Source organism: Abrus precatorius, unplaced genomic scaffold (assembly GCF_003935025.1).
Source record: "Abrus precatorius isolate BTA unplaced genomic scaffold, Abrus_2018 Scaffold9, whole genome shotgun sequence".
Taxonomy (NCBI): domain Eukaryota; kingdom Viridiplantae; phylum Streptophyta; class Magnoliopsida; order Fabales; family Fabaceae; genus Abrus; species Abrus precatorius.
The window spans coordinates 32,701,737-32,724,533 of NW_020874439.1; the positions used below are offsets into that span (position 1 = coordinate 32,701,737).

Below are 22,797 nucleotides of genomic sequence, written 5' to 3' on the forward strand. Positions count from 1 at the left end.
AGCTGTCTTACTTTCAAATTTAAGCATAATTATTTTATGAAAGACCATAAAAATTTTAATCTAAGATAATTATATTCAATCTAAATAAAATTATTATGGGCATGAAAGTCTTTTTCATTTAATATAATTATATTTATTGAAACTTGAACCGACATTTGAACATAACATCAGGTTAAGTTGAAATTGGCTTATTAAAAATATACATGAAATTAGTTGATATTCACTGTTTGATGTGAAATTGCTTTTTCTTTAGCTAAAATCTTAATTATTCTTTCTTGTCGTTTTACGTTGAAGAGTTAAGTAGTTCTATTTCTATTTAGTCCAGAAAATATGCCAAATTTACAATGATGTCTGTACAGAGTTTTAATTGAATCTTAATTATAAACTAATGAACATCCTATGTCACACGAGTGCTTTAAAATATAGGTAAAATAATTAAAATTAAAACATTTAAATAAAGATAACTTAAAAATAAGAGTTAGAGAATTAATTAATACTCTTGAAACATTAGTTAACATTTTGCTTTCTGATATGCGTATTGTTTTTCTCTTTTTGGGTCGTGGCGTATTGCTTATTTTGGACACTGCTGATTTGTCTGGGCTACTGTTTAGATATGGGCCTTTCGGGCCTCCATTTTTCATGAGAGCAAAATAATAACAGACAAAAAACACAAACGAGTTGACCCAAAAAACGAGGTTTTGTTACCAACTTGGTTTTGTTGATCGTGTTTCAGTGTCATAAATGTGCCTACGCCACCGCCTTCACCTTCACGGCCTCACCTTTCACCTTCACCTTAATCTTCGGTCTCATCAGAAAGAAGTGATCTATTCCTCTATAACCCTTTGTTACACAGTAAGTTTTTCGATTCATTGCTTTTCACTGAGCCTTTTATTTTTTCTTGTTCATATTTTTGTGAGTGAATGCCTTGTTTGAAACCCTTCTCTGCTCTTTTTGAGCTCCCTGTTCTTATTTTTTCCATCATAATTTCTTCCCAGATTTCAAAAATAAAATTTTCAATGGTTTATGTTGTGGGTGTATTGTATTTTTTTCAAGCTACCGAAGTTTTTACTCGACAGTTTGGTACTTGTTTCGTTTATTGTTTCATTCCTTATTTTGATTGTTTTATCATTATTATTATTTGGACATCCATAGCATCGGTGGTAAAGGTCTTTTAGGATGATATTTGTGCAATTGCATTTGATTTCACCTATATTTAGACTATTTCAACGTATGAAGTGCGATTACTAGTTGTATAGCCTAAGTTTTGAACATGAAGTTTGGATTTTTACAAGAACAGTGTACGTAGCATAATGTTGTAGGGGTTATTTGGGAGAGGAGTTTTGGTGGGTAAGGGAAGGGAGGATAAATTTTTTATTTTTAAATTAAGAGAATTGGACAACATTTATGATCATAAATAAATTATTAATATATTAAATTCATGTTAAGCTATCCTTTTATATCTGTTATTCTGAAAAATTATCAAATTAAAATATATTTATTTAAAATTGAAAATTTGCCTTCTCCTGCCCTTCTCTCTAAACAAACTCCTTAAGCTATTTCCTGTTTCACTCTCCTTCCTCTTTGCAGAGCTCCTTTTCTTTTCTTTGTTCTTAATTTTCCTATCAAAATGTTTTGCTGCATACTCATGCTCTTTTTTATTATTATTATTTGTTTAAAATGAAACAGGGAACATCATTATGTTAGGTTCATCAGGCATGGCAGAAGATGCTGGTATGTTCATGGTTCATCAAACAATTGGCAGTGTTTTGTGTTGCAAATGTGGAATTCCAATGCAACCAAATGCTGCTAATATGTGTGTGAAGTGTTTGCGCTCAGAAGTTGATATTACAGAAGGACTATTGAAGCGTCTAGTGCTTGTGCATTGCCCTGAGTGTGAAAGTTACTTGCAGCCACCAAGGAGTTGGGTCAAACTACAGCTTGAATCAAAGGAGCTGCTGACATTTTGCTTGAAAAAATTGCAGAAGAATTTAAATTCGAATAAAGTAAGGCTGGTACATGCTGAATTTATTTGGACTGAGCCCCACTCCAAGAGGATAAAAGTCAAGGTCAAAGTTCAGAAGGAGGTTCTGAATGGAGCAATTCTCGAACAGTCTTATCCAGTAGAGTATGTTCAACAGGAACATATGTGTGAATCTTGTTCTAGGGTGCAGGCTAACCCTGACCAGTGGGTTGCTGCTGTGCAACTCAGGCAACATGTTTCTCACCGGCGTACATTCTTTTATTTGGAGCAGCTTATTCTGAAGCATGGTGCTGCTGCCAGTGCTATAAGAATCAAGCAGATGGATCAAGGTATTGACTTCTTTTTCTCCAACAGAAGTCATGGAGTCAAATTTGTGGAGTTTGTAGGGAAGGTTGCCCCTGTGAGGAGCCGTCACGATAAGCAGCTTGTTTCTCATGATCCAAAGAGTAACAACTACAACTACAAATATACATTTTCTGTTGAAATCAGCCCCATTTGTCGTGAGGATTTAATCTGTCTGCCTCCTAAAGTTGCTGTTAGTTTGGGAAATATTGGTCCTATTGTGATTTGTACTAAGGTTACCAACAGTATTGCTTTGCTCGATCCATTTACCTTGAGGCACTGCTTTTTAGATGCTGATCAGTACTGGAGGACATCCTTCAAGTCTTTACTTACTAGCAGACAATTGGTGGAATATATAGTGCTGGATGTCGAGGTTGTTTCATCCGAGGTTACCATTGGTGGCACAAAATATGTTTTGGCAGATGCTCAAGTGGCTCGTGTGTCAGATTTTGGAAAGAACGACACAATATTTAACGTCAAGACTCATCTGGGCCATCTTTTAAGTCCTGGTGATTATGCTCTTGGTTATGACCTGTATGGGGCTAACAGTAATGACATGGAATTGGAGAAGTACAGAGGACTTGTCCTTCCTGAAGCAATTCTAATAAAGAAGAGTTATGAAGAGAAGCGCCAGAAGAAACGTGGGAAACCTCGTTCATGGAAGCTCAAATCACTTGACATGGAGGTTGATGATAAGGGTAGAGTTGATCAAGACAAAATGCACTCAGAATATGAACAATTCTTAAAAGATCTGGAAGAAAACCCTGATCTGAGGTTCAACATATCATTGTACCGAAATAGAGAGTACCACCCATCAGAGATGGCATCAGTGACGGATGGTGATGAGCTACCTTCTGTTCCATTGGAGGAGTTGTTGGCTGATCTTGATCTGAGTGAGGAAGAAGATGAGGAGGATAACATGACGGAATGAACAAAAGCTTCTTCTATCCTTATATAGTACTTTATGGAATCTTGGTTTTGTTAATGTCAAAGGTTATTTTATTTTTGATTTCCCATTTTGTTGTGTTAATTATCTCTATTGATGGTTTGTTTATTGAAAGAATGAAAAGATGGTAATTTTGCAGGCAGTAGTAACAATACATATAAATGGCTATTGTGTTAGCGTTCTTTTATTATTATTGGTAGTTGAGTCTATTACACTGTTCTTCAACCATGGCGCTTGGGTTGCCATGCCATGGCAAGAGACAGTATAATTGTCGTCTCAGACGAGGACAAGAGCAAAGATCTTACTCATCATGTTTTGCGTGAACTGTCTTGCTCCCTTTTCTATTTAAAATTTTCAGAATTTTTAAGGAAATAAAAAAGATTTTCTCTTATGTGCTAGATGAATGCATTTATAAAGGGTATGGCGGTACTGTCATGTGTTTCTGCATCCCAGCCAAGGGATGAGGATTTTTTTGTTTCTTTTCCTGCATGTAGTATTTGCTATTTGCTATCGACTATAGGGAAAGATTAGTAATCAAATAGAACTCTTCAATGAAAAGAAAAATAGTTTTCAAAACTTGAGGTTTACGGGTTGATTTTGTTCCAATATAGTGTGTGACCTTCATTAACCAAGTTCTTCGTGTTAACCTGAGCTTAATAAAATTAATTGGGCCAAAGACATGAACGAACGAAACAAATTTTAAAATATCTAATCCAACTAGAATATATATTAGGTGGCAAATCAAATAGGGTTTAAGTTCAACTTAACTCGACCAATAAGTACCTCCTATGCTAGTTACTTTTCCAAATTGGATTTTATCTAGCAAGATCCCTTATGAAAACTTGGGCTATTGTTTTAACTTCATATTGACATCATGACATGGACATTCAGTACACATTCACCCCTTTCTGGCACCTTAAGTTCCGAAGCTTTCTCCAAATGCCATCTACTGTAACACCCTATGATAGCATATGATATGCTGACTTAATCGTATACTTATCATGCCTATCCCAATGCAACAACTGAGTGTCAAGACGTCACCGAGAGCCAATGGGGACGCACATAATTTGATCATCTTCGAAGGGTAGAAAGAGGGAACAATAGTATCTAGCCTCCACTTTCAAAGATCTTGATGAAAAAGAAAACTCATTCAAATTCTCATTCCCCGGAAGACAAGAACTCCAAACTCTAAAGCCAGGTTGGCAAGCAGTTCCTATGACCGATTCTCCACCTTGATCCTTTGGTTATAAAATAATTTCGATCTCGAGCTCTCAACAAGCTTCTCCACCCAAAGCTTGGTTCAGTCCTTGTTCATAGTAAAAGCTCAAATTTTATTCGAAAAAATTTGTAAGGATGCTATGTAACGATCATCGAAATTGGACCCTCTTAATTCAATGACCAATGATCGATCTTATTGTATTCACAGTGAAGTAAACTATACGTGCTTTTCCGTGAGAATATACAATTTTGGTTCTTTTAACGTGAGAATATACATTTTTTGTTCTTTTAAAAAAAGACTAGGAAGTTACCAAAGGCAACAGTAATTCCCGTTGCTGGGCATTCAAAGACAATAAAATTGTATCAAACGCACTACGTGGTATTTGCCGCCCAAGCTGCCTCAGCAAACTATTCATCTGCTTGATTGTTTGTGCTGTAGCTAATTTGTCTCCCTGATCAATAACCTACAAGAAAAATAATTTCAGCCAGATATAAGAGAAAATAAGGTAATCAATACTCACTAAATTTTGAATGAATGTTTATATAGTGTAAGAAATCAGCAAAATTGTTTCGTGAGATAAACCCAACAAAATAAATTCAAAATTGATGAAAAATCTCAATGAAGTTCAGCTTACATTTTGTGACATGATCAACAAGCTGGTAGTCAAAAGATAGTGTTCATCGCATCAGAGCATATCTAGCCACCTCCATTATAATAATTAAAAAAAAAAAAAGAGAAAAAAGAGCACAATAGTCATTTTCCAACTCTTCCTGCAACTACTTCCCTCTTCTTGTGATTAGCTGTTTTCATTTCTGGTGTATGGAATAAACAATTCAAAAGATGTAACAACTCTTTGCGGAGCAACAAAATGTCCATGCTCAAATGGTAAAGTCGTTCAATCCATGGTTTAAAAAGAAAGAACATTCCAGTACACGAGACTCCTACCATTGTGGGATTTCGGGAGAGTCAAATGTTCTTAAAGTTACTGCCCTTGAGGGAGAAGCTGTTTTCTCTATTAGAATTTGTGACCATCATATCACAAGCAGCAACCTCACTACCATGTCAAGGCTCCCCCTTGCAATCCATATTGATTATGGAAGTCAAATCATATCCAGGTAATAGATGGAATTGTGAATTTACACAAAATTCGTCTACATGAGAACATAACTTCAATCTTTGTAAACTTCCTTGATTCATGTATGTAATTGTAGTCATAAAAAAACTTGAGGTTGAACTAATCTATTGCTTGAATGAGTCATGAGTGTGCTAATCTAACTATTTCCAATTCCTAGATAATTTTTAAACAATAATGCGTAGCAAAATTGACAATTTTCAAGTGTGTAAATATCCCTAAATTTGCAGAAACAGGAGAAAAATGAAATCAGACGTGCATAGGCATATACATGTGGATAACTCACCTCAAGAAACACTGTAATAATCTTAACTAGGTTTTGATTACCAGCTCCTAAGAGATCCTTGTCTAATCTGAAAAATATTAAAGCAAGCCGTTAAAGCAAACCGACATGGCTACGTGTTGTACTGAAAGTTGAAAAGCTAATAATTCAGAAGATTCTTTTAAATTTCCTCACCTTGCAACCATTAAACAAAGCTGTTCATGCATAACTTTGGCTTCGATCAAGTCATTTTTAAGTGGCAAGAAACTTAACCAAGCAGGAACAATCTGCAAATATAAAAGGGGTAAAATATTGTACTTTCTTTTTCATTATTTTGTAAATCTCCCCCAATTGAACAAACACATAACTGGTCAGATTCAGATATATCATCTTGAAATCAGTAAACTTATTTCTGCCTAAACAAAGCACAGTAGTAGACCAGTTGTGAATCAGTTGGCTATTTGCTCTCTCTTTCTCTCCTTCATTTCGTAATGCCCAGAGTCAGAACCGTGTAGAAATTATAAAGCAGCCTATATTTTACATGCAACTTCTTACAGGTGAATGCAGTCTCGTACTTCGTGGAAAAAATTAAGATCTATGTTGACAATGAATAAAATTAGATTGGGAGTTTAGGTTTTAGTATTTTAATGTCAATTCTTATTCTATTATCAAAATAAAAATTAGTTCGGAATCATGAAATCTTAATTTTGAATTGCAGATAAATAAGTAAATAAAATTAGGTTCGAACAAGTTTATTTAGAGACTATACCGAACTTTTTATACATTTGACATAACAAGATTCGAATAACCTCTAAAGATGACAATAGAAAGAAGAAAAAAAATACCTTAGAGCCATCAATGCATTCACGATGGAATTCACAAATTCTTCCTAGAGCGGAAACTGCAATATCATGCGCTTTTGCATTCTCTGAAAGTGATCGATTTGGATCTTTCATTAAAATACTGAGTTCTGCCAATATCCCTATAAAGGACAAAATAAATCTTAGTTGGGAAACTATTAATAATACATTGGGAAAATTATGGAACAAACAAGATACTATTGACAAAAGGCTTCAACTGCGGTGTTCCAAACTCTGCGCAAATTCGAATTCCCCTAGCTGCTTCCTGAAAAGGGAGCAAAATAAATAATTGGATAAAAAAACAACTCCATGAAGAATTAAACCAAGCAGGCACAAGGCGGGAAACCTCTTTGATTTCAGAATCCTTGTCATTGCATGCTTCCAACAAGAACGGAAGATAATTTGCACAGTACCTACCAAGTGAAACAAATAGTCATTTTTATAATGTATCATCGTTATGACATCTATAGAAGTATCAACAAAAAAGAAGGATAAAAAGGAATACAAAAAAATACTACTTCTGAGCCACTTCATGACACCGTTGTGCAACTACGTTAAAAGTTGACAAAGCAATACGTCTTTGTTTAGCACTTTCTTTATCCTGTAAGCAGAAGGCTGAAAACATCAAATAAGAGGATCATAATAATGATTGGGTCGTGGGGATTAAAATATTATGAACCTTGATGGAAAATTCAGGAAGAAAATTTTACATGGATAATGTAGGTATGATAGGATTCCTACTAAATTAGTAACGAAAAATTATGCAATAACTTTTCCACAGACACTGAAATCCAGCATATTGTAAGATAATAATTCTTACTAGAAGCAATGACAACAAGTTGCCCATTACAGTATCCACATTCTTGTTCAATGTCAAGCTTTCTGGCAGGGTGTTCTTTAGAAAGAATAGCATTGCTGAGGCAGCTTGTTCCTAAAAAAGCAACATGGGTTATTAACTTAAAATACGTGTTTGAAAATCAGTTAAAGAAGATACAAGTTAGAACTTTAATAATGGTTTTGATGAGAGTGGAAATATGAAGAATAGAAGCGTAGGAGATAAAATGAGTAAAATATCTCGACATTGCCCATGCTTCCAGTTCCAAGCATTGCCGATGTTCACACCCTAAAGCCTAAATATTCATTTGAAAGAAAACAATTAAAAGATAAAGTTTTCACATCACTTTTTTAATACAATTAATCTCACTTATGTTTCTTATGAAATGTCAAATCACCTAATGGAGAGATAAAAAGAGAGTAATGAAACACTTTTTTAAAAACTTTAAAGGAAGGTATAAAGAGAAGTGATGTGAAACAAAGAGTTTTGAGGATAAATTGTTAAAATTTCAACGTGACCAGGGAACATTTAGAATATTTTTAAATGCAATATATATATATATATATATATATATATATATATATATATATATAATCTAAAGGTATCTCCTTTAACAGTATAAGAAACGTATTAACAGTGATACAATAGAAATTTAAAAATCAAAAGGGAATAAATTCAACAGTGTCCTAAGGCTTGTGAAACTCAATACAAAGTAAATAGAACACATCTGTAGGAGGAAAAACACATTTGTTTTCAAAATTAAAAGCATCGTTGGGTTTCAAATAATAACATACGTAAAAGTAGAAGGGTAAGTCTTTTGATCATAATGAGAGCAGGTACCTTTTCACTTCTAGTCTACATATTTTTATTTATGTTATGATTGGCATGCCAAAAAATTACTAGAAGAATCATTAAGATTTTCATTCATATGTGAACATACGAGTGAAATGAATCTAAAACTGAACTAATTCAGTCAAATAAGGAGTAGAAGTACTTCTAAGCTGTTTACCCCGTAATTATATTTCAGTAGATGAAGCAGATATTAATGGAATATGAAAGTAGTAGAACTTGGTAAATAGCTTTAGCATGTGTACCATACCTTCACTTTATGGTCCTGATCACTGTCGAGTGCAATGGAAAAAGCTTGAACAAGCCTGTGATGGTAAAAGATTTGCACCACCTGAACAAAGTTCGTTGGCGTCTCCATAAAATTAAAAGCTGCCAACCGAACTTGAACATTGGAATCTTGGAATAACTTCAAAACTTTGGTCACCGCTTCACCTAGAAAATTCTCCATCAATACCTGCAACAAATCACCGTTGGCTGTCAAACCCAATCATCACAAAATATAAGAAAATGAATAGTGAACACTGTAGCAGTTCAGTGAGGTACTTCGGTTACATGAATCTAATAATAATTTTTTTTTACATTAAAATATGAAACTGTAAAATTTTAAAACAATTGCTGTTATTTAAATATTTAAAAATTAATTTTACATACGATATTGTGTATAATTATTATTTTTTTATACATGCATTTTAAAAAAAATTAATAAAATGCACAAAATGATGACGTCACCATTTCATCGGAGAACTCTTTTGCGATCAAACTTAGCATCGTAATTCCTGCATGGCGAACCTTCCATTGCGCATCATCGAAGTGAAGGCGCAACACTTCATGGATTATAGGCACAACTTTACTCCCTCCGAGTGCGACACAAAGCTTCTTCAAGCATTTCATCCCAAATTCGTACACATCAACCTTCGTACCCTCCAAATCACGGTCACCGCCACCGCGGCCATCATCCTCCGCAACGCACTGCAGCATCTTCATCGGAACAGAGATCAACCTACGCACGGTCTTTTGAGGAACGTTGAGAAACACGTGCTCGCACTCCTTCACCTCCGTCATTGCCATAACCAACTCAAACGCCAAACAATGCGATTCCTTATTCAAACTATTGCTCTCCGCGATCTGAAGCACGTCAAGAACCATGTCGCTCATGTACGGTTTCAAAAGCAGAGGCTCTTGAGAAACCAAATTTATCAACTCCGCAAACGCGCTTCGGAAATAGGTACCTTCGAAGCCATGCAATAGCGCGAAAACGGCAACCATAATCGCGCGCAAGAGCTCGTGGAACAGCGAAGGTTCAGAGAACAAGCGCACGAGACTCACCACGGCGCCAAACGACGCGACCTGAACGTCGGGGTTCGACGACGCAAGGGAAGTCAAAAACGACGAATGAAGCGCGCGTACGGCGCCGGATTTTTCGCGGAACGCGTTGGAAACGAGAAAACGGCAGTCGTTTGGTAACTTAGCGAACACTAAAAGCGCGAGCTCGCGGGAGTTGTCGGCGTTTGAAGCGGTAGACGACAACAAAAAGTCGAGAATCTCAGGCCAATTTTGGTGGGTTTTGTGTATAACGGAAACGGTTTCAGCGAGTAGGAGTGACGCGAGTCTGAGGACGTGGACTGAAGATTCTTCCGTGAGGTAAGTGATGAAGTGGGCTTTGAGACGGGCCTGGGCGATAGGCCTCAGTTTGGGCCAGAGTTCAGCGGGTTTGAGGAATAGCAGGGCGCGTGCAGCGTTGGCTCGTGTTTCGACGTGGGGGCTGCAACGTAGAAGGAAGAAGAGCTTGATAAAAAGAAGATCAGGGTGGTGGCGTTTGCAGCATTGAAGGAATGTGAGTGCTTGGGATTGATGTTGGTGTTGCTGAGAGTAAATGTGTGTGAAGAGAGTTTCCATTGCGCTGTTGTCATTTGAGCTTAGAACTTCGAACGCTTTGGATTGCAATTCCTTTGGGAATTCTGACTCCATTGCAAAGGTTTACGTACGTTAACATTCGATGCGTTGCGACGGTGCTTCTTGTTGCGACCTACGTGAAAGAGAGAAACAAATGCTCATTGGAACTGAAGTGAAGCGATTAAACTGCGCGTTGTTTCGACGGTGAGTTTTCTTTCTTGAAGCGTAATTGGTTGATAATCAAGTGATTAATTTAATTATGAGAAATTACTATCGATAATCACGAATGTGAAATGTGCATGGAAAGAAGGATATCAACGTGTTCCATTTTAGGATTTAATATATTTCTTTTGGTGAACGGATTTATATGTTTATTTTTGTTATTCTTGTAAATGCGTTCTTTATATGTTAATTTTAATGAGTTTACTTATATATACTTAAATTTGATTTTTCAATAATTTTATTAATGTCAATTCTCAAGGTTAGTTTTAATTATAAGTATTAAGTAATAAATATTTCATTTATGAATAAAAAATATTTTTAATCATAATTTTACATTCAAAAGTATAATAAAAATTAAACTAAGTAATATTTTATAAAAACAAAATATAATGTTTTTAGTAAAAAAAATAAAAATAATTCGAGAATGTTATAAAATTAGAAATTAAAATATTAAATCATTTAATGGAGAAACTCTATTGAGAAAAAAATAAAAATCAACGATCCTCCTTATGTTTCCTTCTGATCCTTTTTCCCAGCATAAACTTGAGTTACGAGTGGAACATATCAAATCATCTTATTCAAAGAGGCTTGTTAGTTGTTAGTTGTCTTCTCTTGTTGAACTTTCCTTATATTTTGGCAACTTAAAATTCTCATTCAACGTTTTATTGATGAAATCTTTTCTTTAATTTATGTTGGTAGCGTGGGCCCATTAATCATTATTTTGTTTTCAATTATGAGATAATTTTGCTAAGTTAATTATTTCACATAATTATTCAAACATGGTCTTCACATTGCGACCTCTAGATATTAACTGTATGTTTTACTTGTGTTTTCTTTTGTTTTCTCAGTAACACTTATCTTTAAGTATCCCAATGTCTTAATTATATTTTTCACTTCCTTTATATAAATTATCTTAACTTAACTTTAGTTCAACTAGCTTATTTTTTATTTTTTATCAACAACTTTTATTCATGTCTTATTAATTAATTCTTGTGATTTTTTTTTATAAAATATTCTTGACAATAATCTAAATTAGTAATCTTGATATATTATAAAAAGTTTAATTTTATCTTAAAAAAATGGAAGCTTTATCTATCTCTATCAACATTTCAACATCGTCACTCTTTTAAAAATAATTTTATGAAATTTGGATTTTACACATTTCAAAAATAATTTTTAGAATTATTAACTATTCCTAAAAAAAATATTTCTAAAATTAAGATTATACACTTTTAAGACCTCATACGATGAATTACATTAATGTTTATATATTTTTTCTCCTTTCACAATTCAATGCTAACATTAATTTTCTTCTAAGACCTCATACGATGAATTACAAACTATTTATAGTGAAAAATGACAGTTCTGTAAACAAATAATCCAAGAGCAATCTGGGGACTGAATTAGATCCTCTTTGAGTTTTTTTAAGTGTGTTATTAACGTAACAGTAAAATAGACGTTTCAGAATAAATAATTTAACAAGAATAGTGAATATGAAACACATAAAACTAAATCACAACGTATAAGTTCTTTACAGAAAAGAGCTAAATAGGAAACAAATTGCAGAAACAGAAACTAAATTGCAGACAAGGAAATAAGCAAAAGGAACATAAATTAAAATAAGAAAGGGTAAATGTGCAGGAATGTAAATATGCGGGACTGTAAATGTACGACTCCTCACAACAATGAACAGTGGTCACCGTGAGTCTCCTAGTAGCTGGTGTCGGTGCAAGGTTTCAGCATTTTAGAGATTTTAGGTGCGGTGTTAGGGTGTAAAAAGTCGTCCTTTGTAAAATGATGCTTTGGAGTATTTATAGGCAGGAGAACCACCACCGTTCTCTTCCTTTTGCGGCCACTTCTTAGTAACTACCTTCAACTGTTGATACCCATTATCCACGATTGCTTGTGATCGTGCTGTTGGTTGGAACTTCTTTCATAACCCCTATCGCCCACGATCTCCTTTGCGTAGTGGTGAATATTGATGACTACTGGTAACCGCTTTTGGATTTTGCGATGACTTTTCAAGACTTTTGTTTTTCTATCTTTCGAGTGTTTCTGGGAAAAATCTAAGAGGCTCATTTAGTATTATGGCCTTAGAATAATTTCTCCTTGACTTCTCTTTTAGATTAATTTTGGAGCAATTCTGAAGTTTTGCGAGCTTGTCTTAGTTTTGTGGACTTAGAATATTTTCTTTGTTCATTTCTGTTTTTCGAGCAATTCTTGAGGGACTCTGGAGCTCAACTAAGCTGGTAGACTTAGAATATTTTCTTTGTTTATTTCTGTTTTTCGAGCAATTCTGGAGGGATTCTGGAGCTCAACTAGGCTGACAGACTTTGAATATTTTATGATCACTTCTTGTTTTTCGGGCAGTTTTGGATTTCAAAGACTTGAAAACTCCTCGAAAAGGCCATTAGTTTTGTAAACTTAGAATATTTTCTTGTCAGTCATGTTTTTCAAGCAGTTTTGGATGTCAGTGACTTGGAAACTCTTCAAAACTCCTCAAAAAAAGCCTTTAGTTTTGTGGACTTATAATATTTTCTTGTCAGTCCTATTTTTTGAGCAGTTTTAATGAAAAATTAACGAGGTGACAAAAACATCTAAAATATCTCAAAATATGTCCTTTTTGATATGAAACAAAAAGGATAACTTTCTAATACTTCTCAGGTTTAGACCTATTTTTAGGCTCCTTCCTAATTCTCAACATTTTGTCGAAATATAGCTTCTTTTAACATGATTTTTAACTTAAAAAATTTTCCTTACCCCAAACACAAACACTTCCCTAACTCTTCAAGCCTAATTCAATAAATGATCTCAAGACCAAAAAAATGTAAAAATTAAAATATTATAAGATATACAAGTTAACACATTGATACTTAGACGATAATAATAGTCCTTTAATTATCTCTTTAGTAATCAATAAATCATTATAGTATATTTTAAAGTTTCTCATTTAGTCTATCTATAATCACATGGTTTAGTGTAATTATATAGCAAAAAGAACTCATTATCTCTTTATAAATTGGTTTTTTGTTGCTGCATCCACTTCATTGTTTTCTTTTCTTCCATTATTACTATAATGACGGAATTCTCTAAAAAAATAGGACTTATCACACGTTATAAGAAATTTTAAAAATAGAAAAGTTTAGCTTCAGGAAATTGTTAGCGGGTGTGTGAAATGAAAAGTTAAAAACAACTCCTAGAATTTTAAGGACGATGCTATTTTATTTATGGTTCAGGGCCGAGGCCCAACAAAAACATGGGACGTCAAATAAAAAGAACCCCATAGAATCAAAGTATTTCTCTTTCTTGTAGAAAGAGAATTAAAAAAATGAAATTATTTTTTTTAAAAAAAAGTGTTGTATTTTTATATACGATTGTTATTACAGATGAATTTTTTAAAATTGGCCCGTTATATCAAGTTTTTTTAATTTGTTTTAATCATTTTCATCTAAGCATTTTGATACATTTTAAAATTGTCTTTAAAAAACATTTTAAAGTTACAAATTGATCCTTGTTTAAAAATTAAAATCATAAATTAATAAGATCTAGTTATATTTTTAGTCTTCATATTTTAATTTATTTTATAATTTTAATTATGCACATATATTGTTAAAAACTTTTAAATTATTGAAAAGATCATACCATCATATTATATCGAATAAATAATAAAATAAAATAAAATAAAAAATATGATATATTATTGATTTGTATAAATTAATAATATATATAATATTTAAATAATATTAATAAATAAAACATATAATTTTTATTTAATTATTTATATTTTTTTGGTGAATTTGAACTAATATATTATATCTTTGTTATATTTTTATTATTTATTGAATAAAATTTTAATGAAAACTTAATGTAAATGATTGAAAATTTATAAAAAGTAAATATAAATAATTAAAAATAAAATAAAATTATAATTAAACGTTTTGTTTATATAAAATGAAGTGGCAGTTGCGAGGAGTTAATACTATCCAACCCACAAAGAAGTAAATAGCCACCACTGATAGCTAACTCACCTGAAACACACAAACATGAGCGAGGACAGCAAAACGGTGGGTTTCGGCATCTTAGGCTGCGCCAACATCGCTAGGAAAGTGGCTCGAGCCATAGGGCTCGCGCCGAACGCCACTCTCTGCGCCATCTCGAGCCGTTCCAAAGAGAAGGCCGATAAATTCGCCGCCGAAAACGGAATTCCTGAAAGCGTAAAGGTTTACGGGAGCTACGATCAGGTGTTGGAGGACCCATCTGTGGATGCGGTGTACATTCCACTCCCCACTAGTCTGCACGTGCGGTGGGTGGTTATGGCTGCCACTAAAAAGAAGCACGTGCTGGTGGAGAAGCCAGTGGCTCTTGACGTGGCGGAACTCGATCTAATCCTTGAAGCGTGCGAATCCAACGGTGTCCAGTTCATGGATGGTACTATGTGGTTGCATCACCCTAGAACTGCCCACATCCAAGAGTTGCTCTCTCTTTCTCATTCTACTAAGAATATTGGGCCTATTGATTTTGTAAGTACACCAAATTCATTTATTATTTAATAAGTGATTTATAATTTATATTCATTTTTGTGCAATACTTTAAAAAATTTTAAAATATTTTTACTGGTCAAAGAATTAATATATTTGATGATCATATTAATAATTAATATTCTGACACATTTACTGGGTGCATAATTTGAATTTACTATGTTTTGAAGATTCATAGTACATCAACAATGGGAGTAACACCTGAATTCCTAGAGAGTGACGTTAGAGTAAAGGCAGAGTTGGATGGTCTTGGTGCACTTGGTGACTTGGGGTGGTACTGTATCAGTGCTTCCTTGTGGGCAAAGGGTTACCAACTGCCAACAACTGTCACTGCTCTTCCTAATGTCATAAGAAACAATGTTGGAGTCATATTGTCCATCACTGCTTCTTTGCAATGGGACCAACCAAACCAAACAGTTGCAACCATTCATTGTTCATTTCTTTCTCACACTTCCATGGACTTGACCATATGTGGTTCCAATGGAACTCTTCATGTCAAGGACATCACAATCCCATACAAGGAGACTAGTGCTTCTTTTGACTTCACTTTTGGTGCAAAGTTTGTTGATCTTCACATTGGGTGGAATGTGAGACCAGAGGAAGTTCATGTGGCTACAAAGCTCCCTCAAGAGGCTTTGATGGTTCAAGAGTTTGCTAAGCTTGTTGAGACTGTTAGAGATTGCGGATCTCGCCCCTCTACCAAATGGCCTGAAATTAGTAGAAAGACTCAATTGGTTGTTGATGCTGTGAAGAAGTCCCTCGAGCTTGGCTTCAAACCTGTTTGCTTGTAAATAGTTGCAAATAATGACATTCATTAAATGTCTCCTTAATCCAATGCGATGCAATCAGATGCACTCTATAATAACTTCTGGATGTAGCTGGACACTATTGGAAAAACATAAATTTACAAATTTGATGTTGGTGTTAGTTTTTGATTTAAATTTCACAAATTTGATGATTGAATATGATGGCCCGTTTGCTTCTTTTTACTTGAACTTCATCAATATAAAGGCAATGGAAATTAACGATGTCAGAAAGACATGTCTTCGTGATTTGTTGTATAATTTTAGCAAAAATTCCATCAGAATTCAACTACTTATAACCACAACTAGTTTCTGGTGCATGGATTTAAGTCATTGTAAGTAGCCAACTTTAATTACACAACTTTAAAAAAAATGTATATTTGCGTGTATACAATACACTATTACATAATCCAGAATTATGAAACAAATTAACAGAATACGGTGATGTGAACAGATGATCTCAATGGTCTAATTACAAAACTAGAGTCAGGTGGTGACAATCAACGATTGCGCGAGCGTAGATTATAATTTTTTGTAGTTGTAGAAACCGTGATTGAATTCTCTGCAACTTCTTCAGGAAGTATATAGTCAGGATCACCAATGCAATTCACATCATCAGATAAATCAGCATCTACCCACTGAGACCAATCCATATCATCATCAGTATCCTCCAAGTCCCACGACAACTCCTTTTGTTTTTGCATGCTGTTAACCTTGTTGATTAGAGTTAGCAGCATTTGATGGTTCAACATTTCGTAGTTCCTGCATGATTAACAACAAACTGAAATATAAAATCTAAATATAAATAGCCAACTTAACATATAAAATCTACATATAAATAGCCAATTTACCTGTATGTGCAAATGGCATATAGAAGTTGAACTGAAGCAGCTACCAAGACAAATAATCGAACCATGTTTATTATCCAGGTTTGATGCTCAATGTTATCATTAGTCAAACGAATAATGAATACCTCCATGAAGAAAGTAGCACAAAGCTCTGTAAAAAGTCAATGATAATTAGCCAATAATTAAATAGAGGTTTATAAACTAAAAGCATTAGTTGGTTTACATACCAAGATATAGATATGGCCTGATATTGTAGGTTTGCTTTGTACTAGTCAACATGAAGATGACAAAGATTGATATGGAATAAATGAAGAAAGCTTTGATTATTCTTGATTCAAGCAGCATGGCATTTTGCAAAGCAAAAAGCTTGTCTAAAGCAACAAACATGGTAGCCTGCTTTGATTCAAAAGATTCCTGTAGAGTAGAAATAGAAATTCCAGATTAAAAAATCATTAAGAATACATATACACATATATAAAACCAATAGTTGCAAACCTGAGCAGACAAAATTGATTTTGAATTTTCCATTAAATGATCATGAAGTCCTTGAATCTCTTCCTGACGTCGAAGAAGCTCTTCATGTTGTGTGTGCCCATATTCAGCAAAATATTGTAGAGTTTTCCTGCATCACACCAATGAGATCAACATCATTCCAAAAATAATTAGTGAATTCAAATTTATAAAAGTTAAGTAGCTAACTTATCTACCTGCTTTCATCTAGTGCTTTGGACTGAAACTCAGTCAATGAATTTAGGCTCTTTAGTGCTGTGGATTGTCCATCTAAAAGTTGCTGTTGCTTATCCAAGGAAATTCCAGCCATATTCCCAATATCTTCAGCTTTGCTTTGCAGGATGCTCATCTTGGATGACATAGCATCTCCAACTTTAATAACCTCATTCTCAATCTCAATTGCTTCGTCTCTTAACTTTTCAATTTCTTTACCCAAATAATTGTATGAGTCTTTGAGCATTGCTACCCCATCCTCCAAGTTTCTCTTTATATCCTCTTGTCCTTCTTTTATCTGTGATTGTGATAATGCAATTTGTGTAGTTTGCTCATAAACACTCTTTGAATGACTTAATACAGTGTCTATGTGACCTTCCACATTTTTAGCAGTTTGGGCTACTTTTTGTGTATAACTATCAATTGAATCAAGAGAATCAAGAATTTGTTTTGAGCCTTGTAATAGATGCTCTGATTTCTCTTCAATGCTATCTAACTTGTACTCTACATATTGGGATGTACTTTTTAATTCAGTCACAAGTCTCTCCGTTTCATGTTTGAATGCATGTGCCCTACATAAAAGTATGCAAAACTTTAGTTAATTTGAGACAAACACATCAAAATATAAAGAAATAAAATATGATTTGGAAAAAAAATATATGGCACTTAACTGTAACTGATAACAAATAGTGTTGGTTTCAAGGTAGAATTCAAGGTAAACCTTATGGGCAAGATCATCTAAGGTTCTTAAGCATGAAGCAATGGAAGATTTTGGATCACAATGAGGAAATGCAGGCCTGCCAGAATCCCTCTGAAAGCAATCACTTAGGTGCCAAGCAAATCTAGACCTCTTCTCATCAATAGACAAAATATCAGAACACCCAGCAAAAAGATGTTGATAAGCATTTTGCCAACACGTGTTTGAGCCAATCATTTTATTTTTAGCATTATCTATTAACTTAATACCCTTTTGGTCATTGAAGGCCTCAATAGAGAACTCAGCACTAGAGCCTCTAAAATTGCCTTCTTTGGCATAAGACCTGTCACAAGAGGGAGTCCCTTTAGATGACGAAAACCAACCCCATGACTCACATCTTAATGAGAAACAGAGCAAAACGAAAACAAGAAGATGAATTCCATGACCCATTTGAGAATTTGATCAGAATTCACGTTGAAGTTCCTTAATCCTGTATCAAACACACCATAAATTGATCACCTTTGGCTACCAAAAACTATTACCTCATGTTGCAAGCACGCTAATGACTTGGACAGTTAGGGGGGAACATCCACACAATCACCATTCTTTTATAAAATTCAATGAAATATCAAATACTTTTCAGATTCGACATATGAAATAAAATGAGAAACTGGCACATATATTAACTTGTGTGTCCAAATTAAGCAATAAATTGTGAGAAATTTTTAAAATGTGAAGAGTTGTATTTCTTTGTTTAAAATGAAAAGTTGTAATGATTTATTTCAATGAAAATTTGTGTTGTTTCGTTCGATTTTAAAGAGTTGTCTTATTTCAATATAAAGGTTAAAGACATCTATGTAAATAAGTTGATCAAAGGACATGTTCTTTACATGAACAGATATCTAGTGAAAAGAAGTGATTTGATTTGGTTATAGCTTTAACCAATCAACCGTGTTCCAATGTGCCTTTTGAATCTTCAAAGGGATAACTTCAGGGAGTGATGAAGATGGCTAAATTGAATCTCATAATGGCCTTCTCTAATTGAAGCAAAAGCAAAACTATTAAATGTTAACTTTCATCCCTTGTACTCTTTCCTTCTTTCTAATGCAAAAAACAAAACCACAAATATACAGTACATGCACTTCACAATTAAATAGAGTGAGAAAATAATTTTTTTTAAGGAAAGTCTACCTCGGCATATCCTCTATTTCCCACAATTGCTAGTGTGACAATAATTTAAGGTTTGAGATATGCTTGAAAGGGATATATATAAAGAGAAACTTGGGATCCAAGAAATGTAAAGTCGGCAAAAAGCAAACTAAAGTTATTACGTGGAAACTTAAACTTTGTTTCCTTAACGTCATAAATCGTAAATAACATAAAGTAAGAAAATTTCATAATTTTGGACTTCAGATAATCCATAAAGATAATTTACAACTTCACGTCATGATATATTTAGTATTTTAAAACGACAATAAAATAGAAAAAAATTAAAATAATGTGAATACAACCAAACTCAGACTCGGACACGTTACATAAATCTTTTAATGAAAATAAAGTGACTGTTAAATCGCGCAACCGATTAATTATATAAAATAATCAACTAAAACAAGAAAACATATAAATAAATAAATAATCTTCGGTATCCTTTTGTCCTATCATTAACATTAATTAACATTAATGTTAGAATCTGGATTTCGATGGCTATATAACAAGTATATTACTTAATGTTACTTAACTATCTGTTGAAACGTTTGGCCGCTGCAATACCCAGAAACAACAAGGAGAAACTTTCAATATGAAATCAAGAAGAATAAAAGGGTTGTAATTAAAATTTGAGATGAAACGCAAAAGAATGAAATTTGAAGTCAAATAGCAAAAATTCCAAGTGAATCAAATCAGCCAGTACTACGCAAAATGATTCAAATAAACTCATATGATTTATTTATTTGTAACTTTCTCTATATGAATGTACGTAACAATCACAAAGTGCTTCGTAAAACTATGTTACAACTTGCAAGCAACAAAAAATAAAATATGAAAAATGAAAACGCTACTCACTATAATAGAGAGGGGAAATAAACTTGTGTGCAGTGGAAACGGTGCGTTTCAATGTTTTCACGTTTGAAAGAAATTGTAGTGAACCTTACATAGGAAGATGAAACCATGATGCACGAATACAAATAGTGTTGCCTTTTGGAAGTAGAAAAACCTAAAAAACGGTGCGTTTTATCCGAAAGGGCGCGTAACCGTTACAATCCGTTTCATGCTTGTTAATGAAGCTGAAGAAACACTTATGGTAGGACCACTATCATATTCAATTATAATAATTACTCATCATTTTTTACACTATTTTAAATGTTAAATATTATAAGAATAGAGAGAGAGAGAAATGATATGCAAATGTAAAAATTCTATTATATATTATATTTCTTTGTCCTGGTTTCTTATTTCTTTCTTTTATTCTAATTTTATTATTTTGTCATAATTTCCTATTTTTATTATGTCATGTTATTTTTCCATCCCTAGAGATCAATTAGATTTTTGCGCAGTTCTATGAAGTAGTGGAACTTTGCTAATGGATTAAGAAAATGGATATATTTGACATGATTCATGCATGGGAAGCAAGAAAATGGGACAGAAAATCCAATTTTTGTTCAAATAATGAATGCATGGAGTTGTGATGAATGAGACATTAAGTCTAGGATTAAGATCCAACTTTATTATTATCCAAATGAGACTGAAAGTCTATGCTGAACCATCTTTGATTCTTTGATCTGGTAATTGTGCACTCTCTGTTGCAACCCCTAATCTCATATGTTGTGTTTATCTTTCTTGGTTTGGTAATAAATTGTGATACACCATGTTTTTTCTTGTTAGCGTTTATATTTTCATAAGTTTTTTTTAAACTTATTTTAATAAATTTCTCAGCATAACTTATTAGAATAAGTTGTTTTAGACTTATTCTAAGAAATTTTATGGTCAAATTTATAAATAAACCCTAATATAGAAAAAGTTATGTTCTCAAATGCATCCTATGTCAAATACCATGTCAAAAGAATGGAATTTCATTTGTCAACATCAGTAGCCATTACCACCTGCACAACCAAGTTGCTATTGCTAGCTGCTAGGTATGATACATAAGATACAGAAAACATAGTGGAAGCTCAGTAATTACAGTAAACAAAAAACATGATTTATATGACAAGCATAGAGAACCTCCAAACTTGTCTTCCAAGGGTCTTATACAATAAGAAACATACAGAGAAAAACACCAAAGCAAATATTTGTAAGAGAAAACTGAAGAAGAAAGTTACAGGAGAGCCAGCAAGTATCATATAATGATGATCAATCTGGCATCATAGCCCTTAAATGCATGTCTTGCTGTACAAAAATATAACAATAAACCAGACAAGTAGAAGCTTCAAAGTTTCAACGTTAACTCAGGTGTTGAATTCTCTGCGTCAAGTGGTGGATTCACCCCAGTAAAACTCATATTTGAACTTCCACTCAGTATGAAATTCTGATGACTATGAGTTCCCTCAGTAGTAACCTGGCGGAAACTACCTTGCCACAACAGTTCTGGCTCATCATCCTCCAAGAATATCGGAAGACCGATATATCCTTGCTCAAATCTTGCATTACTTTTCACTTCAGGAGACCTCATTGGTGATGAAAAACCGTGGTGCAGTGAAGAGTGTGCCTTTATCCCTAAAGACCTGAAAGAACCATGAAGAGGGAGAGATGCAAGACTTGCATACCTCTCAGAGAAAAATCCCATCCTCATTGCGCGCTTTGCTAATGTTCTTTCTCTTTTGTGTGCATTTTGGTGGCCACCAAGTGCCTGTGAGCTAAAAAATTTTCGCTTACAGTAATTGCAAGAGAAAACTCTTGGGTTGGTTGCTGAAGTAGTTTGAGAGGGAGGCTCATTGCTGCTCTCACTAGTGCTTGAGAATGAGAGTCCTGTGGAATCTCTAACCACTAAGTCTTTGTTGTTGAAGTTAAGAGTTAAGTCAAGTGAGATAGCATCTGAATGAGGATGAAGGTCTGTTGGATTTGTGACAGTGGAAGAGTTAGTGAGGCTGTCGCTACAAGGACCTGCAGAGGTTTCTTGAATAAATATATTGGAAGCAACCTGGCTGCTAGCTTCAGATTCATATTCTGCTGAGGCTTCCACTTCAAGATCAATGTCCTGTTTCATGATTCAGGTGTCCCGATTTTTCAAGCTAATTAACCAAATAAGTGCAGCAATCCACCATCAGAATAAGAATTCGTTTAAGAGCTTGCAGTGAAAGAAGTGTTTTGTCCTGCAATGAAAAACCATCAGTTCACGTTTAAGAAGAATCAAAACAAGAAATTCTTGAATCACTTTGACCACAGTCATGATTTTAAACGCATACAACTGATACAAGCAATCAAGCTCCTTGCAACGTTCTCTTGCCTTCAGTGATTTCTGTTGATATTTGACCCTGTGAAAGATTGTTAGTTATCCAGCATGGGCCAAAAACAAACATCCTATGCCTTATCTCTTCCTTTGTGGAGGAAGACAATTAGTGCTGGCAGCCTGGCACAGCAGATACACACTTTCATTGACATGGCAATGATGGCATGTGATGTGATTCAAGTACCTTGATGAGTAGACTTTCT

General features: G+C 34.0%; 5 protein-coding genes across 8 annotated transcripts; 2 read left to right on the top strand and 3 right to left on the bottom strand.

Moving 5' to 3' along the window:
• The first annotated feature begins 731 nt into the window (after positions 1 to 731).
• Positions 732 to 5,192, top strand: LOC113849711 (60S ribosomal export protein NMD3). Of its 4 annotated transcripts, none has more exons than XM_027479808.1 (2): positions 732 to 852; positions 1,687 to 5,192. In XM_027479808.1, exon 2 carries the CDS (start codon positions 1,698 to 1,700, stop codon positions 3,252 to 3,254), a length of 1,557 nt encoding a protein of 518 aa, XP_027335609.1. In that variant the 5' UTR covers positions 732 to 852; positions 1,687 to 1,697; the 3' UTR covers positions 3,255 to 5,192. The 4 variants fall into 4 exon arrangements, with proteins under 4 accessions (XP_027335609.1, XP_027335608.1, XP_027335607.1 ...); XM_027479807.1 differs by having other exon boundaries at positions 786 to 852; positions 1,706 to 5,192; XM_027479806.1 differs by having other exon boundaries at positions 793 to 868; positions 1,692 to 5,192.
• Positions 4,787 to 10,394, bottom strand: LOC113849710. The gene is made up of 10 exons (XM_027479804.1): positions 9,156 to 10,394; positions 8,677 to 8,880; positions 7,563 to 7,673; positions 7,261 to 7,343; positions 7,089 to 7,155; positions 6,941 to 7,007; positions 6,728 to 6,864; positions 6,078 to 6,169; positions 5,907 to 5,973; positions 4,787 to 4,951 (listed from the first exon to the last, which is right to left on the bottom strand). Exons 1-10 carry the CDS (start codon positions 10,392 to 10,394, stop codon positions 4,787 to 4,789), a joined length of 2,232 nt encoding a protein of 743 aa, XP_027335605.1.
• A 4,128-nt stretch (positions 10,395 to 14,522) lies between these two features.
• LOC113850322 (uncharacterized oxidoreductase At4g09670-like) lies at positions 14,523 to 16,109 on the top strand. Its single transcript, XM_027480818.1, has 2 exons — positions 14,523 to 15,061; positions 15,250 to 16,109. Exons 1-2 carry the CDS (start codon positions 14,585 to 14,587, stop codon positions 15,868 to 15,870), a joined length of 1,098 nt encoding a protein of 365 aa, XP_027336619.1. The 5' UTR covers positions 14,523 to 14,584; the 3' UTR covers positions 15,871 to 16,109.
• Positions 16,110 to 16,214: 105 nt separating this feature from the next.
• LOC113850436 (protein GAMETE EXPRESSED 1) lies at positions 16,215 to 19,383 on the bottom strand. Its single transcript, XM_027480988.1, has 7 exons — positions 19,342 to 19,383; positions 18,125 to 18,640; positions 17,438 to 18,025; positions 17,226 to 17,352; positions 16,958 to 17,144; positions 16,734 to 16,881; positions 16,215 to 16,644 (listed from the first exon to the last, which is right to left on the bottom strand). The coding sequence occupies exons 2-7, from the start codon at positions 18,598 to 18,600 to the stop codon at positions 16,383 to 16,385; spliced, it is 1,788 nt and encodes a 595-aa protein (XP_027336789.1). The 5' UTR covers positions 18,601 to 18,640; positions 19,342 to 19,383; the 3' UTR covers positions 16,215 to 16,382.
• Positions 19,384 to 21,433: 2,050 nt separating this feature from the next.
• LOC113850464 (zinc finger protein 4-like) lies at positions 21,434 to 22,453 on the bottom strand. The gene has a single exon (XM_027481020.1). It carries the CDS (start codon positions 22,349 to 22,351, stop codon positions 21,575 to 21,577), a length of 777 nt encoding a protein of 258 aa, XP_027336821.1. The 5' UTR covers positions 22,352 to 22,453; the 3' UTR covers positions 21,434 to 21,574.
• Positions 22,454 to 22,797: the final 344 nt, after the last annotated feature.

Bases quoted from the DNA above. Each gene is read 5' to 3' on its own strand.
- LOC113849711 (XM_027479808.1), top strand. From the start codon at position 1,698: ATGTTAGGTTCATCAGGCATGGCAGAAGATGCTGGTATGTTCATGGTT.
- LOC113849710 (XM_027479804.1), bottom strand. From the start codon at position 10,394: ATGGAGTCAGAATTCCCAAAGGAATTGCAATCCAAAGCGTTCGAAGTT. The intron at 8,881-9,155 runs GTGACGTCATCA...GATTTGTTGCAG, and splicing joins AAGAGTTCTCCGATGAAATG to GTATTGATGGAGAATTTTCT. The intron at 6,865-6,940 runs GTATCTTGTTTG...TGTCCTTTATAG, and splicing joins GTTGAAGCCTTTTGTCAATA to GGATATTGGCAGAACTCAGT.
- LOC113850322 (XM_027480818.1), top strand. From the start codon at position 14,585: ATGAGCGAGGACAGCAAAACGGTGGGTTTCGGCATCTTAGGCTGCGCC. The intron at 15,062-15,249 runs GTAAGTACACCA...TATGTTTTGAAG, and splicing joins ATATTGGGCCTATTGATTTT to ATTCATAGTACATCAACAAT.
- LOC113850436 (XM_027480988.1), bottom strand. From the start codon at position 18,600: ATGGGTCATGGAATTCATCTTCTTGTTTTCGTTTTGCTCTGTTTCTCA. The intron at 17,145-17,225 runs GTTTGCAACTAT...TCTACTCTACAG, and splicing joins AATCAATTTTGTCTGCTCAG to GAATCTTTTGAATCAAAGCA. The intron at 16,645-16,733 runs GTAAATTGGCTA...TTAATCATGCAG, and splicing joins TATGCCATTTGCACATACAG to GAACTACGAAATGTTGAACC.
- LOC113850464 (XM_027481020.1), bottom strand. From the start codon at position 22,351: ATGAAACAGGACATTGATCTTGAAGTGGAAGCCTCAGCAGAATATGAA.